A 13,254-nucleotide genomic window follows, 5' to 3' on the forward strand; every position below is an offset into this window, starting at 1 on the left:
TTCCCCTCCCCCAGGGCAGGAGGCAGGAACAGACCACAGCCAGTCAGGTGAGACAGATCAATGCATGGCTTTGCTTCCTTTCCTTGATTTCACCTGTCTGAGGGGCTGACATCTGCTTTGCTGTGAGACAGAGTCCGTGTTATACAACCGTGAGAGGTCTGGGCCAGGAAATCTGGCTGTGCATCTCCTCACCTCCTGCTGCTCCTGGACAGGGCACCCTTCCCAGTGCTGACTGCCCCCAAGGACTGCCAGTCACCAGGAAGGACAGCACCAGCATGAGCTGCTTTTAGGAGGTGAAGCAGCAGATGAGCAAACTCTAGGACAAGGGGCACCTGGGAGTGGAGCTACCCGTCTCCCCTCAAGTCCGGAAGCCAAAAAGCTGCAGCATGTGGTCCCATACTCACCATCAGGTCTGCAGCAGACAGTGGCTCTCCATCCAGAAGGAACTGCAATTACAGAAACCCATTGTCAGCCAGGCTGGATTCACAAGCTGCTGGCCTCACCACATCAGCTTTCTCCAGCTGGGCAGGATGCCAACCACACCAACACCCACATCAGACAGATCCCTGCCCTGAGGTCACAACTGTCAGGTCCCTGCCAAAGCCACCCCTGCATGCCTAGAACCACAGTCGTTCCCAGACATCACAGCTAAAGCCCAAGGCTGGAAAGCAGCTCTGCAATCCTGTCTGCCGTCCTACTTGGCTGTAACATTTCCTGCAGTTTAATCAAGCTCCCTGAGGAAGAGACTCCCCACAGGGATTTACAAACACTAGTGGTGGAAACTCCACTGCCAGTTTCAGTGTCACACACTTGTGCCCTGTTTCCAGCCAGGATGCATCTAGCTTCACCTTCCAGCCACCAGATCTGGTTATACCTGCATCTGCCAGACTGAAGAGTGCCATCATCCACCTGTCTCCACACAAAGTACCTGACCCAGGCACCCCTCAGTCTTCTCTGCTCAGCAAAGTAGACAGTGTTCCTCAAATCTCATTACAAGGCAGGTTTTGCAGAGACAGCGTTGGACTGTTCCCAAGCAAAATTAGCTGTGCAAGGAGCTGACAATCCCAGCCCCCTGCTCCTCCCCAACTGGGCAGGACGCTTTGGAGCAGAAGGGCAGGTGAGCTCATGCAAGCTGTGAAATCACCGAACAGCGGGAGATCACACAGGTCATTTTGGAAGGGACAGAGCCAAGCCAGGGTCAGCAAAGAACAGGTTCCAGGCAGTGCCTGCTGCAGGCTGAATCCCTCCAGTACAGCCTCCTGGCAGACCCAAATACCCCATTGCTAGGGCCCAGGCTAGGTACAGTACCCTGCTTTCAAACATGGCAGGAGCAGAGTTTAAGGATCAGCAGACACCATCCCTGGCTCAACTCTGTGGTCCTGTTCCCATACTTATTCAGTGAATGTGTTAGAAACAGGAGACCAGAGTTCAATGCCCATGGCTCCAGCCCACATCCCTTGCTAAACAGGCCGGCCCAGTGCACTCCAGTTCCCAACCTGTTATTCTCTCCTTGGCTGTCCTGGGCCCCGACAGAAAGACCCTACAGCCCACGCAGGAGGCATGTGGCTTCAATACTCACGTTGGAGGAAGCTGCCCTAGGAGACAGGTGGACAATGGCCGCAGACCGGTGGTTCTGGTGGAACCACAACGGGTTTCCCTCCAAGTGCAGCTGAGAGAGACAGTGCCATCAGTCATCCGCATTGCAGACTGCCCCAAGCCTGTCCTAGCCCACACCCAGTTCCTGCCCCAGGGCACCAGGAGCTACAGATGAGCTGCTGCTTCCAGCTGGTGATGCAATGAGGCTAGCCCAGAACTACTGCTTCCTGTTGTCCCTCCGATGTGGACAGTGGGTCCACAGAGAGACGGGAGTTGCAGAAACTCCCATTTTCATTCCCAACTCTACAGGCATTGTCTCAAGAGTGGCTCCCTGCTGATGCCCACAAGAGGAACTCTTTGCTTTCCTCCACGTGCAGTGCAACTGGACTCACAGCCCTTGGTGCTGCCACAGGCAAACACAGCACAGACCGCATGCAGGGGTGGGGAGTCCATACCCACGCGTGTGTCACCAGAGGGGGCTGAGGTCTGGTCATACACACCCATGCATGCGCAGGAAACTGCAGAAGGGCACAGGCACAGCCCAGGGCTCCTCGACTTGGGCAGGGACAGACGAGGCAGCTGGGGAGAGGGGGCCAGGCAAGGCGCAGGGAAGGAACCTTCACTTGAATAGGGGGCAGGATTCTTGGAGACAAACTGGACGCCTGACAGCCTCCATAACATCTCTAGAGCTTCCCCCTCAGAGACTGGAGTCTGAATTTAGCCCAGATCTCCCCTTCTTACTGGGAGGCTACCCTGCCCCCAAGACCATGGCACCCCCACCCCCCTTGCAGGCCCCGCACTCACTTTTCTCAGGCCATGCAGCGTGGACAGTGGTGCCAACAGGGCATGTTCCAGCAGCAGGTTGTAGGCCACGTCCAGGTGCTGCAGGTTCACCAGCTGCTCTGCCCCTGCAGAGACCAGGGAGGACCAAACCCAGCGTCAGAGCCCTTCCTTCTGCCTCCCCACAGGCTACACTGGTCAGGTGCCCAACAAAATCTGGGCAGCAATGGGTCCTAGCTCCCCTGTGGATGGGAAGGGCAGAAGAAGCAGATTCAGGCCCTCCCTGTGCCTGGGCTGGCACCGTGTTCCTTCCTTTCCTGGGCTCACCATGAAGACTGTCCAACTCATTGCTGCGCAGAATCAGAGTCACCAGCTTGGTCCGGCTGAACAACCCAAGGCTTGGCACCTTGGACAGGAAATTGTAGGCCAGGTTCAAGTACTCCAGCTCTGTGAGGGTCTGTTTAGAGAAAGAGAGGTCCCACAGTCAACACGGTTACTTGCCAGCTGTCGTCTGGCCAGGTCTCCATGCTGGAGCATTCCCCGAGTCACTGTGGCTCCTACAGCAGCTTTTGTCAGAGGCTCCTCACGCACTTTACAGCAACCTGTGCCAGGTCTGTGCCCAGTGTCACAGCTACGCATGCACCCCCATATTCAAGTGCACACATGCGCGCACACACACACTTGGGGCCCAGGGTCTTAACCACCATTAAGCCCAAAACAAAGCAAGGCAGGAAATGCATAAAAGGTAAGGAAAGTAATTTAATAACAGATTTGTGCTTGGAAGGGCTGAATTGCTTTTCAAGACAGGAGAGGGGAAGAGAGGCAGCAGAGCATCCGACCAACGGCATTTCTGCTCCTAAGACTCCAGTGAAGCAGGAATCTCCACCCCTGGGAATTTTCAAGGGCAGGTTGGACAGATGGACACGTGCTGGGGTGGTTTAGTCAGGGACGATCCTGTCTGGAGCAGGGGGCTGGACTAGCTGTGACCTTGTGAGGGTCCTGCCAGCCCAACTTATAATCCTGTGATTTCCCAGTGTTGCCAGTGGGCTGAGGCTGGGGGACTGTCCCAGGTCACAAGGGAGCCTGGCAGAGCAGGAGCTGCACTCTGCCTCAAGACCCCATCCAGCACGTTGTGCCACCCCTCCTCACGACCATGCAGCAGTCAAGAGACTCTCTGGGATACATGTCCCCTGGGACCAAGAGAAGCAGTGCTCTGACTCAGCTCCATTCACTGCCTGAGCTCTTTTCCAGAAAGCCAAGTGGCCCCACCTGGGTGAGGGTTAAGAGCTCTCTGCATGGACGTCCAAGTTCTCATTGGCACTGATGGAGTGTGGGACTGAAAAGCCATGCAGAGGTCAGAGTCTGGCTCCCTGCTACTGCAGGCAGCTGCAGCACAGGCTGCCCCAGCACCCACTTCATAGGCAGCACCCACAGCTAGTGAGATGGCTGGCCTCAGCTGCTCCTGCTGGAAAGCTGCTCAGAGCCTCACTCTATAGGAGCAGCCAGGCTACCACTGACTTTTCACTGAGGCTGCCCTCATTAGTCATTAATATTTCAGAGTCCACATCTCACAGAGACTGAATCCCAGGCTCTACTGTTTTAGACAGGCCAATTTCTACAGAGGGCAGTGGGGCCGGGTCACAGCGTCAACTCACCGTGACCCAGACACAGCAGCTTGCAGTCTTCCACATCCCGCATGGCAGGGGTGGATGGTGCAGTCACTCCCCCAGTTTGATTCCTGGAGTCAACTGACTTCAGGGCTCATTATAATTCCTTCCATACCCCTTCTTCCACAGGTGTTAATACCCCCCTCTCCTTTTCAGTGGTATCCATGTTCCATTAATCAACCATCCTTTCTTCTGTCTTCTGCCTGTCCGTTCCCTGCTTCTCTCAAAGTAGCTCACATTTCACAGCCCTGCCACTTCTTTTCAGCTCTAGCTAAAAACATGAACTCATGGAAATGCTGAGCTTTGGTAAACATTCATTCAGGTATGGAAATAACTTTCAGTGAAGCACTGCATACTCTGTCAAGAAAGTGTGTTTTATAAATCTGGAGACAAGACTGAACTCACATTTAATTCTAATGACTACAGAAGTAACAAAACAACATCTTTTGATTATTTTTAGTTAGCTTGTTGCCTTCTTTACATAATGGACAACATAGCAAATTACTGCATGTTCCAACAAAGTTACTCATTTTTGCTTTGATCTTAAGCCAAGTAACTCAGCCCAAGGCCCCCTGTATAACTAAATAATCTAGTTTCTTTCTAACTGAAGAACACTCTGTCATGTTACAAGTGATGATGCACCCCACCATTTGCACCCCATCCCCTTCAGGTCTGCCCTGCACAGATACCCTTACAGACGCTGCACAGATACCCTTACAGTAGCACGGCCACAGCCACACGGAGAGGACACAGCAGCATGAAGAGCTCGGCTGCTGGTACAGGAGAGGCTGCATGGGTAACACTGGCTTCATTGGCTTTGAGGGGGTGAGGGCACTACCCCCAGGCAGCACCATTTCAAGGTACAAGTTAAAGCAATGCACGGGAGACCATTCATCCATGCCCAGCCTGATGTGCCTGGGGCAGTGCCGCACACATGTGAAGCACTGACTGAGGCTGGTCTTGCCTCTTGTCTAGTGGTGCTGAGGAGAGGAGCTGGGAATGCCTTCCCTCAGCCACAAGCCACAGCTGGAATAACAGCTGCTACATGATGTGGTCTCCCACGTGTCACCTGCCTCCCCCTGGCAGAAGGTGCAAAAAGCCTATTGCCCTGCTAGGAGGGGCAGACAGAGCAGAAAGAGCTTGGTGGGGGGCGCCACGTGCGGCGGCAACAACAGCACAGCAGGTGCAAATCCAAGCAAACCCCCAAGGCACAATGCAGGGCTGGGAAAGGCTGAAGATGTGCAGGGAACCCAGCACCACTGAGACTCACTGTTAGATAGTGCTCGCAGTCCTGGATTCTGTTGTGACTCAAATCCAACACTTTCAGGGCATTCAGTAATTGCTAAAAGAGAGAGGGCAACAGCTGTTGTGGAACCTGCTCAGACCCCATGGAAAGCAATCGTCTCTGCTGTGGAACAGGAACTGCACCCCACTTGGCAGCACTAGGCTGAGCAGCATGCACATGTCCCACACCCTCCTAGTCGGGTCACCCTGCACACCGGGTGGAATCCCAGACCCAGGAACAGGGGCCTGCTCACCAGCGAGTCATCCAGAGCAGTGATGAAGTTGTAGCCGAAGTTGACTGACTGCAACTCCAGCCAGGGAAGGGCCGAGCTCAGATCCCCACCACATGCTGAGATGATCTCCTAAGGAGGTGAGGATGAGGAGGGATCAAGGACCAGCTATCAGAGGTAGAGAGACCAGTCCCAGAGAACAGGTGGCCCCATGCAGAGCTACCCTGCTGCATCTTGAAGCCTGTGCTACTGTTCAGAGCCACACCTACCAGCTGGCCACCCACAGCTCCTCTGGGAGTAGCAGAACCCTAACTGCATATTTCAAGAAAGTCTCTCAGGGCAGGGCATGGTCCCAGGTGACTGCAGCTATCTGTCTCCAGAGGCCTTACCTGAAGGCACTGGACTGCAGATGCAAATTGAATAACAGAGCTATTTAGCAGCTGTTTCAGATCAGCCTCTGCAAGAGCCAGCCCAGTCCCAGAGTCACACATTCTGCACTCCAGCAGAGGCTGCAGCTCAGACCGGGGTTGTGACTACAGCACTGCTGCAAGGTCAACGCTGCCTGACAGCAGAGTCCCAGGCTGGCAGCAGGGCCCGTGCCTCACCCTTCTTCCTGGCCAGGGTTAGTCTTGCAACCACCACTGGGAAGGAAGCTGGCTAGGACCCCACAGACCCAGGGGCAAGGTGTCACCTGCAGGCAGCTGCAGCCCAGGCCGCGTGGAGGCCACGCTCGGGCAGAGACCTGGGAGAACAGAGAAGCATGGAGATGAGGAAACCCTGGCCCAGCAAGGCAGCAGAAGCCTTCATGGCAGCCAATGCTGCTCGAGTGGCCAGAGACTGAAATGCCTGTAACCGGGGGGCAAGGAAACCTGCCCCTGCCACCCACAAGACTGCAGGCATCAGCATCTCGCTAGCACTGCCTGCCCCGGCTGCAATCAGAGCCAGCTCCCTGGGCAGGGCGGAGGGACGGAAAGAGCTTTACAGAATGTTGACAGACAAGGCAGTTCCATCAATCCCCCCCACACAGCCCCCAGCCCCACCCAGAGGCCTGCAGGGCTAAGCAAAGGATCCCCAAGCCCAGCCCAAGGCCAGAGCCCGGCTCACCTCTAGGGTGCTGATGCATTTGCAGCATGTTAACGATTCCAGCTGGGAGTAGACAAACCGCAGCCCCCGGAGGCAGTGCAGAGGGACGGACTTAAGCTGCGGTGGTGCCGAGACATAACGCAGTGAGGAACTATCACAGCCAGCGGACTGGCTGGCCCAGCCCAGCCCAGCCCAGGCCCAGCCCAGCCACACTAGAGCTGCCACCTCCCAGCTGCAGCCGACAGCCCCCCTACCCCTCACTCTACACCCAGTGCTGTGGGAGCCAGACTGAAAAGCCAGGATACTGTCCAGCCACCAGGTGACTTGTCCCAGAGAGCTACACAGGGCACCCTGTGCACTCACCTCCAGGCGTCGGAGAGACTTGAAGGGAAAGATCTTCACAGCTGCCTGTGGCACGGAGCTTGGGGTGTGAATGAGCTGGAGGGAGCAAACCAGGAGTCATTCCAACCCTCAGGAAACAAGAGCTGCAGCACCGACACTGCAGATCCACCCTGCTCCTCACAGCCCCATACCCCACCAACCTCCCTCTGGCTTCAGTGCTCAGCGAGGGGTGCTTTTGCCTCACCTCCAGACTTGCTGCCTCAGGCATGGTCGGGAACAACAGCCCTGGCATCACTGTGGCTGCTACAAACAGCAGCCCAGACAATTCATGAATAAGCCCAGTCTAATCCAGTCCAGACACCGCAGGTAACCGGACACAGTATTGGAGAGCAAAGCCTTGCCTGGGAGAGATCAGGGCTCCCCCTCCTCCCCACATGGCTGTACCAGTGTCAGCACAGGGGGGAGTTCAGCTGGATTAACTGCTCCCCACCCTCTTGATCAGCCTTTCCATCCAGCTGCCCTAGAGCAGTGCCGTCCACACGGCCCCTGCACTGGGTCCCAAGCCTGCACTACAGCTCCCAGCAGTGCCAGCATCCACTCAGCTGAGCAGTGGGAGGTGGTGCATGCACCTCCCAGTGCAGCACAGGGCAAAGGAAGCCACAAGCTGCAACCACATGAGACAGACTGGGCCATTCAAGGTATTGTATTCATGTCAGCAGCATGATAGTCATCCCAGACTGAGGACTTGGGAGCAGGGGCCAGAGCTCACACTGAATTTACACAGCCATGGCACTGCACTGGTGACATGCGACCAAAGGAAAGTCATAGGATGTTTGCCGTGCTGCAAGGAGCCAACATCCAGGGCTTCATCTGCACTGCAGAACTTCACCGACAGAATTGCAGAGCCACGGGACTAGAAGGGACTTTCAGCCCCGAGCTTGTCCAAACCAGCCCAGACAAACAGTGTCCGACCTCTTAGCATCACCCAACACCACCAAACTTCGTCATCAGCAATTTGGATGAGGGCGTGGAGAGCACCCTCTCCAAGTTTGCTGATGATACCAAGTTATGGGGCAAAGTTAGTACACCGGAGGGCAGGGAGCAGATTCAGGCTGACCTAGACAGGTTGGATCAAGGGGCAGAGAGAAATAGGATGCAATTTAATAAAGATAAGTGTAAGGTACTTCACCTGGGAAGGAGGAACCCCCAGCACACCTATAGGTTAGGGAGTGTCCTTCTCAGCAGCTCAGAGGCAGAGGGGGATCTTGGAGCCATAACTGACTCCAAGATGAACACGAGCCGGCAGTGTAACGAGGCCATCAACAAGACCAATCGCACCTTGTCATGCATTAGCAGGTGCATGACTAATAGATCAAAGGAGGTGATGCTCCCTCTCTATGCGGCTCTGGTCAGGCCACAGTTGGAGTACCGTGTCCAGTTTTGGGCGCTGCACTTCAAGAGGGATGCGGGGAATCTCGAGAGGGTCCAGAGGAGGGCCACTCACATGACTGACCTTCGTGATAGACCTTCGTGAGGTTGAGAGCGCTGAATCTCTTCAGCCTTCACAAGAGACGGCTGAGGGGAGATCTTGTGGCCACCTATAAATTTATTAGGGGAGGTCAACGGGGAATAGGGAAAGCGCTGTTTACTAAGGCGCCCCAGGGACTGACTAGGAATAACGGGTGTAAAATAGTTGAGAGGGGATTTAGATTAGATATTAGGAAGAAATTTTTCACAGTAAGGGTGGCCACGATCTGGAATGGGCTTCCAAGAGAGGTGGTGCTATCACCTAGCTTGGAAGTCTTCAAGAGGAGGCTAGACAGTCACCTGGCTGGGGTCATCTGACCTCGGTCCTCTTTCCTGCCAGGGGCAGCGGGTCGGACACGATGATCCATTGTGGTCCCTTCCGACTCTACAATCTACGAATCATACCCGACCCTGCCACAGGTAGAGCCGGGGGCTGTGGAAGCCAACATCCTGCTGCCGCCAGGGGTGTTAATATACACTTGAAAGATCCCAGGCAGAGGCCATGCCACCTGCTACAGAGGATGGCAACCCCCACCACCTCCACCCCCCAAATTTATACGAATCTGACAAGAGGGAAAATTCCTTCTGGACTCCAGATCTGGTGTCGGCCTGACTTTCAGCAGAGGGGCAGGACCCTCCAGCCAGAACCCTCTGGGGTTAGGTCCCAGCAGGACCACTGGCACACCAGATCTCAGAACTCCACTGCACCCATGCCCAAATTTCCTGTGCCGCAGGGCTCCTTCTGCCAGCAGCAACCGCCTCTCTGCTGAGCATAGAGGCTTCTGCTAATGGAGGACGCGTGGAGATGCTCATGCGCATTCTGCTGGCTGCCGCGGCCCCAGAGCACACGCCATGACCTGGCAGCACAGCACTAGGAGCCACTGAGAACGCGTGGGCATATACATGATCTCATGCTGGCAGCTGCAGGTCACTGCAAGAGCATCTGGCAGCAGCGGTGGGCGGTGGCTGGTACAGCCAGCCTCCTCAACATGACAGCTCTCTACACCACAGCTGCCATTGCAAGAGCCCAGCAGCAGCCGGTCGCAGAACAGCTTCTGTCCAAATAGATACAGCAAGCCTCCCTCCCATAGCCCTGCTGCATAATGCAAATACTGACAAGATACTTGACTAGCACTAACTTGAAGCACTGCCCTTGATCCCATGCTGCTAATCCAGGCCCATCCCCCTCGCCTTGCTGTTGACCCAGCCCTCTGCCCTCTCACTTGTGCCATCATCTACAAACTAGTCCGTCTACCGGATCTCAACTAGTCTGTCCCAGGGATCTCAGGAACACGACCATTGTGACAATCTACAAGAAGGGGGACAAATCTGACTGTGCGAACTACAGGAGGATTTCCCTCCTGTCCATTGCAGGCAAGATCCTGGCCCGCATCCTCCTGAACCACCTTCATCCCGTCGCTGAGGAGATCCTTCCAGAAACCCAGCGCAGCTTCCGACCATCCCGGGGCACTGCAGACATGGTTTTCGTCGCCAAGCAGATCCAAGAAAAATGTCGGGAGCAAAATCAAAAACTGTTCCTCTTCTTCATTGACCTGACCAAGGCGTTGGATTCCTTAAATCGTGAAGCTCTGTGGACCATCCTTCAACACCTTGGCTGCCCGCTGAAGTTTATCACCATGCTGAGGCTCATGCATGATATGACCACCACTGTCCTGAGTGGAAGATCTGAAACCGATGCCTTCCACGGGGTCAAACAGGGTTGTGTGATCACCCCCACCCTGTTCACCATCTACCTGACCATCATCATTCACCTCATCAGAAATGATCTACCATCTGACATCAGTATCCAGTATCGACTGGATGGGAAGCGTTTCAATCTTGGGCACTTCCGGACAAAAACGAAACTCACCAAAGACATCCACGACCTTCAGGTTGCGGATGATTGCTATGTGATGGCTCACTCTGCACAGGATGTGCAAGCGACCTTAGATCTCTTCAACGCTTCGTATAAGAGACTTGGTCTGTTCTTGAATATCACCACGACAAAGGTTCTCCATCAACCCTCCCCAGGCCAGCTGAATTTCCCTTGTGCTATCTATGTAGACACGGAGGCTCTGGAGTACGTGGAGCACTTTCCCTATCTCAGCAACCACCTCTCTCAACGGGCTACCATCGATGAAGAAGTCCAGCTCTGGGTCAGCTGCGCCAGCGACGTCTTCTTCAAGCTGCAACAACATGTCTTTGAAAATAGACACCTTCGGAAGTCAATGAAGGAGCTGGTTTACAAGGCTGTCGTGCTGACCACCCTCCTCTACTGCAGTGAAATCTCGACTGTCTATCGACATCAAATTAAGATCCTCAAGAGCTTTCACCAGCGGTGCTTGGTTCGAATCCTGGGGATCAAATGGGAGGACTGCTGGACCAGCGCGAGCATCCTCCACAAAGCTGCGTCCACCAGCATCGAAGCCTTGCTCTTGAGAAATCAACTCCGATGGACAGGCCACTGCGTCCGGATGTCTGAGACCTGCCTTCCTCGCCAGATTCTCTTTTCCCAGCTCTCCGTTGGCCAACACTCAAAGGGCAGCCAAAGGAAATGATACAAAGACGCACTCAAGGTCACCCTCAAACAGAGGCATTGACACCAACAGCTGGGAGGAGCAAGCTGCTGACTGTTCGGTGTGGCACCACCTGGTCCACCAAGGCACGCACCACTTTGAGGCCCAACGACTCGATACTAAGGCAGAACGGTGGCGGTGGCAGCAGGAGAAGGAGAACAACCCAGGGCTGTGAATCCCACTCCCCCATGCAACAACATGCCCCTGTTGCTGAGGAGTGCGTGTCCAGAATCGGGCTCCTCAGTCACCTGAGGACACATCAAGCCTGATGGATGTCATCTTCGACTCCGAGAGACTGCTGCCACCGCCGAGTCTGTCAGCTGGTTTCTCCAAACAGATCAGTTACTGCCCTGTCACAGGGGTGCTGCCCTTCCAGTACTTGGTCCCGCTGATATAACAAATGGCTCCAACACCAGCACAGGCTGCAGAACATTTTCTGGATTAACTCATTTCCCTGCCCTCCTGACAGCGCCCTGGCCCCTCTAGTCTGGGTACCCCAAGGATTTACCATCTCAGGAGGCCACTGCCACCAGACCCTCCCTTCCTCCAAGGGCACAGAGACTTCCAAGCTAATTAACATCCCGTTCCCACCCCCTAAGAGCATCTTGGGGAGGAGAAAAAGCGCTGTAGTGCAGCACAACCTGCAGCCCTTAGTGCTCTCGGGCCCCATCTCTGGGAACATCCTCCCTCTGGGGCTGCGGCTGTTCCACAACAATTAACAAGGCCCGTCTCCAAGATGCCTCCACAGCCCCCTTTCATCCCCTCACTGTTATCACCCCCCAGCAGCACCCTTGTATGTTTAGTGCCAAACCTTCCCTGCAGCTCCTGTGTCAAAGGTGCTTGTAACTCCCCCTTGCTCCCGCCCTCCACTCCAACCCATCTGTTTCAGCCTAGAATTACAGTGCCCAGCTCCAGGGCATCACTGACAGCCCCTCCCGGAAGACACCACTACAGCAGCCACTGTGTAACCAGGCTCTCACACACCTGAGGAAGCAGGAGCAGCTCCTCGGGTGGGGTGTGGATGCAATCTCTGGGGAAGTGGACAGACAATAGGAAGCCGACTCCCTTCAGGCTTATGCAAAAATCAGCCTCACCCACGCCCAGGGACCAGGGATGGGAGGCTCTCATTCTAGGATTTAACCTTAAGGTCTTCCCCAAGGACTGGCATTCAGGAAACTCTGAGGTCTGGGTTTTAACTTTGCAAAGCCTCCTATGATACCATTTTAATGACAGAACAGAGGCCACGGCAATGCCCCAAAGGTCCACTTGGCCCCTCAGAAAGAAAGAGCCAAGTATCCGAGTGACACGCATACTCACTTAAGAAAGGGAGGAGGGAGGACCCGGGCAACTATAGGCCTGTCAGTCTTACCTCAATCCTGGGGAAACTCTTTGAGAAGATCATCAAGGAGCACATCTGTGACGGGCTGGCATCGGGGATGACGCTCAAGGGCAACCAGCACGGTTTCATTAGGGGCAGGTCATGTCAGACCAACCTGATTGCCTTTTACGATCAGGTCACAAATGCATTGGATGCAGGTGTCGCCGTGGATGTAGTCTTTCTGGACTTCAGCAAGGCCTTTGACACCATCTCCCACCCCATCCTCATTAAAAATCTAGGCGACTGTGGCATCGATGCCTACACGGTCAGATGGATTGCTAATTAGCTGAAGGGTCGTACTCAGAGGGTGGTGGCGGACGGGTCATATTCGACCTGGGGGGAAGTAGGCAGCAGAGTCCCACAGGGCTCGGTCCTTGGGCCCACGCTGTTCAATTTCTTTATCAGCGATTTGGATGACGGGGTGAAAAGCAACCTGTTCAAATTTGCTGATGATACCAAAATTTGGGGTGAGGTGGGCACGCTAGTAGGGAGGAAAAGACTGCAGAAAGACCTGGATAGGTTGCAGGGGTGGGCTAACAAAAACAGGATGCGTTTCAATACGGACAAGTGCAGGGTGCTGTACTTGGGCAGTAGTAACCAGCAGCACACTTATAAGATGGGAAACTCCCTTCTTGAGAGCACGGAGGCAGAAAGGGATCTTGGAGTCATCATTGATTCCAAGATGAACATGGGCCAACAATGCAAGGTCACAGTCGTCAGGGCTAACCGGACCCTATCGGGCATCCACAGGTGCATCTCGAGTAGGGCCAAGGAGGTGATCCTCCCCCTCT

General features: G+C 54.8%; 1 protein-coding gene across 2 annotated transcripts in view; it reads right to left on the bottom strand.

The window, feature by feature from the left end:
- STK11IP (serine/threonine kinase 11 interacting protein) overlaps positions 1–13,254 on the bottom strand; it is a 28,892-nt gene that overhangs the window by 13,943 nt on the left and 1,695 nt on the right. Inside the window, exons 2-9 of one of the 2 annotated variants that reach the window (XM_025191536.1) lie at positions 7,004–7,078; positions 6,662–6,757; positions 5,582–5,689; positions 5,314–5,385; positions 2,704–2,833; positions 2,401–2,504; positions 1,580–1,669; positions 405–446 (exon numbers count right to left, since the gene is read on the bottom strand). In XM_025191536.1, coding sequence (XP_025047321.1) covers positions 405–446; positions 1,580–1,669; positions 2,401–2,504; positions 2,704–2,833; positions 5,314–5,385; positions 5,582–5,689; positions 6,662–6,757; positions 7,004–7,078 — 717 coding nt within the window. The remainder of the gene's footprint in view (positions 1–404; positions 447–1,579; positions 1,670–2,400; positions 2,505–2,703; positions 2,834–5,313; positions 5,386–5,581; positions 5,690–6,661; positions 6,758–7,003; positions 7,079–13,254) is intronic. The other variant, XM_025191537.1, reaches the window with a different exon arrangement.

This window comes from Alligator sinensis, unplaced genomic scaffold (genome assembly GCF_000455745.1).
Source record: "Alligator sinensis unplaced genomic scaffold, ASM45574v1 scaffold673_1, whole genome shotgun sequence".
In the NCBI taxonomy this organism is placed as follows: domain Eukaryota; kingdom Metazoa; phylum Chordata; order Crocodylia; family Alligatoridae; genus Alligator; species Alligator sinensis.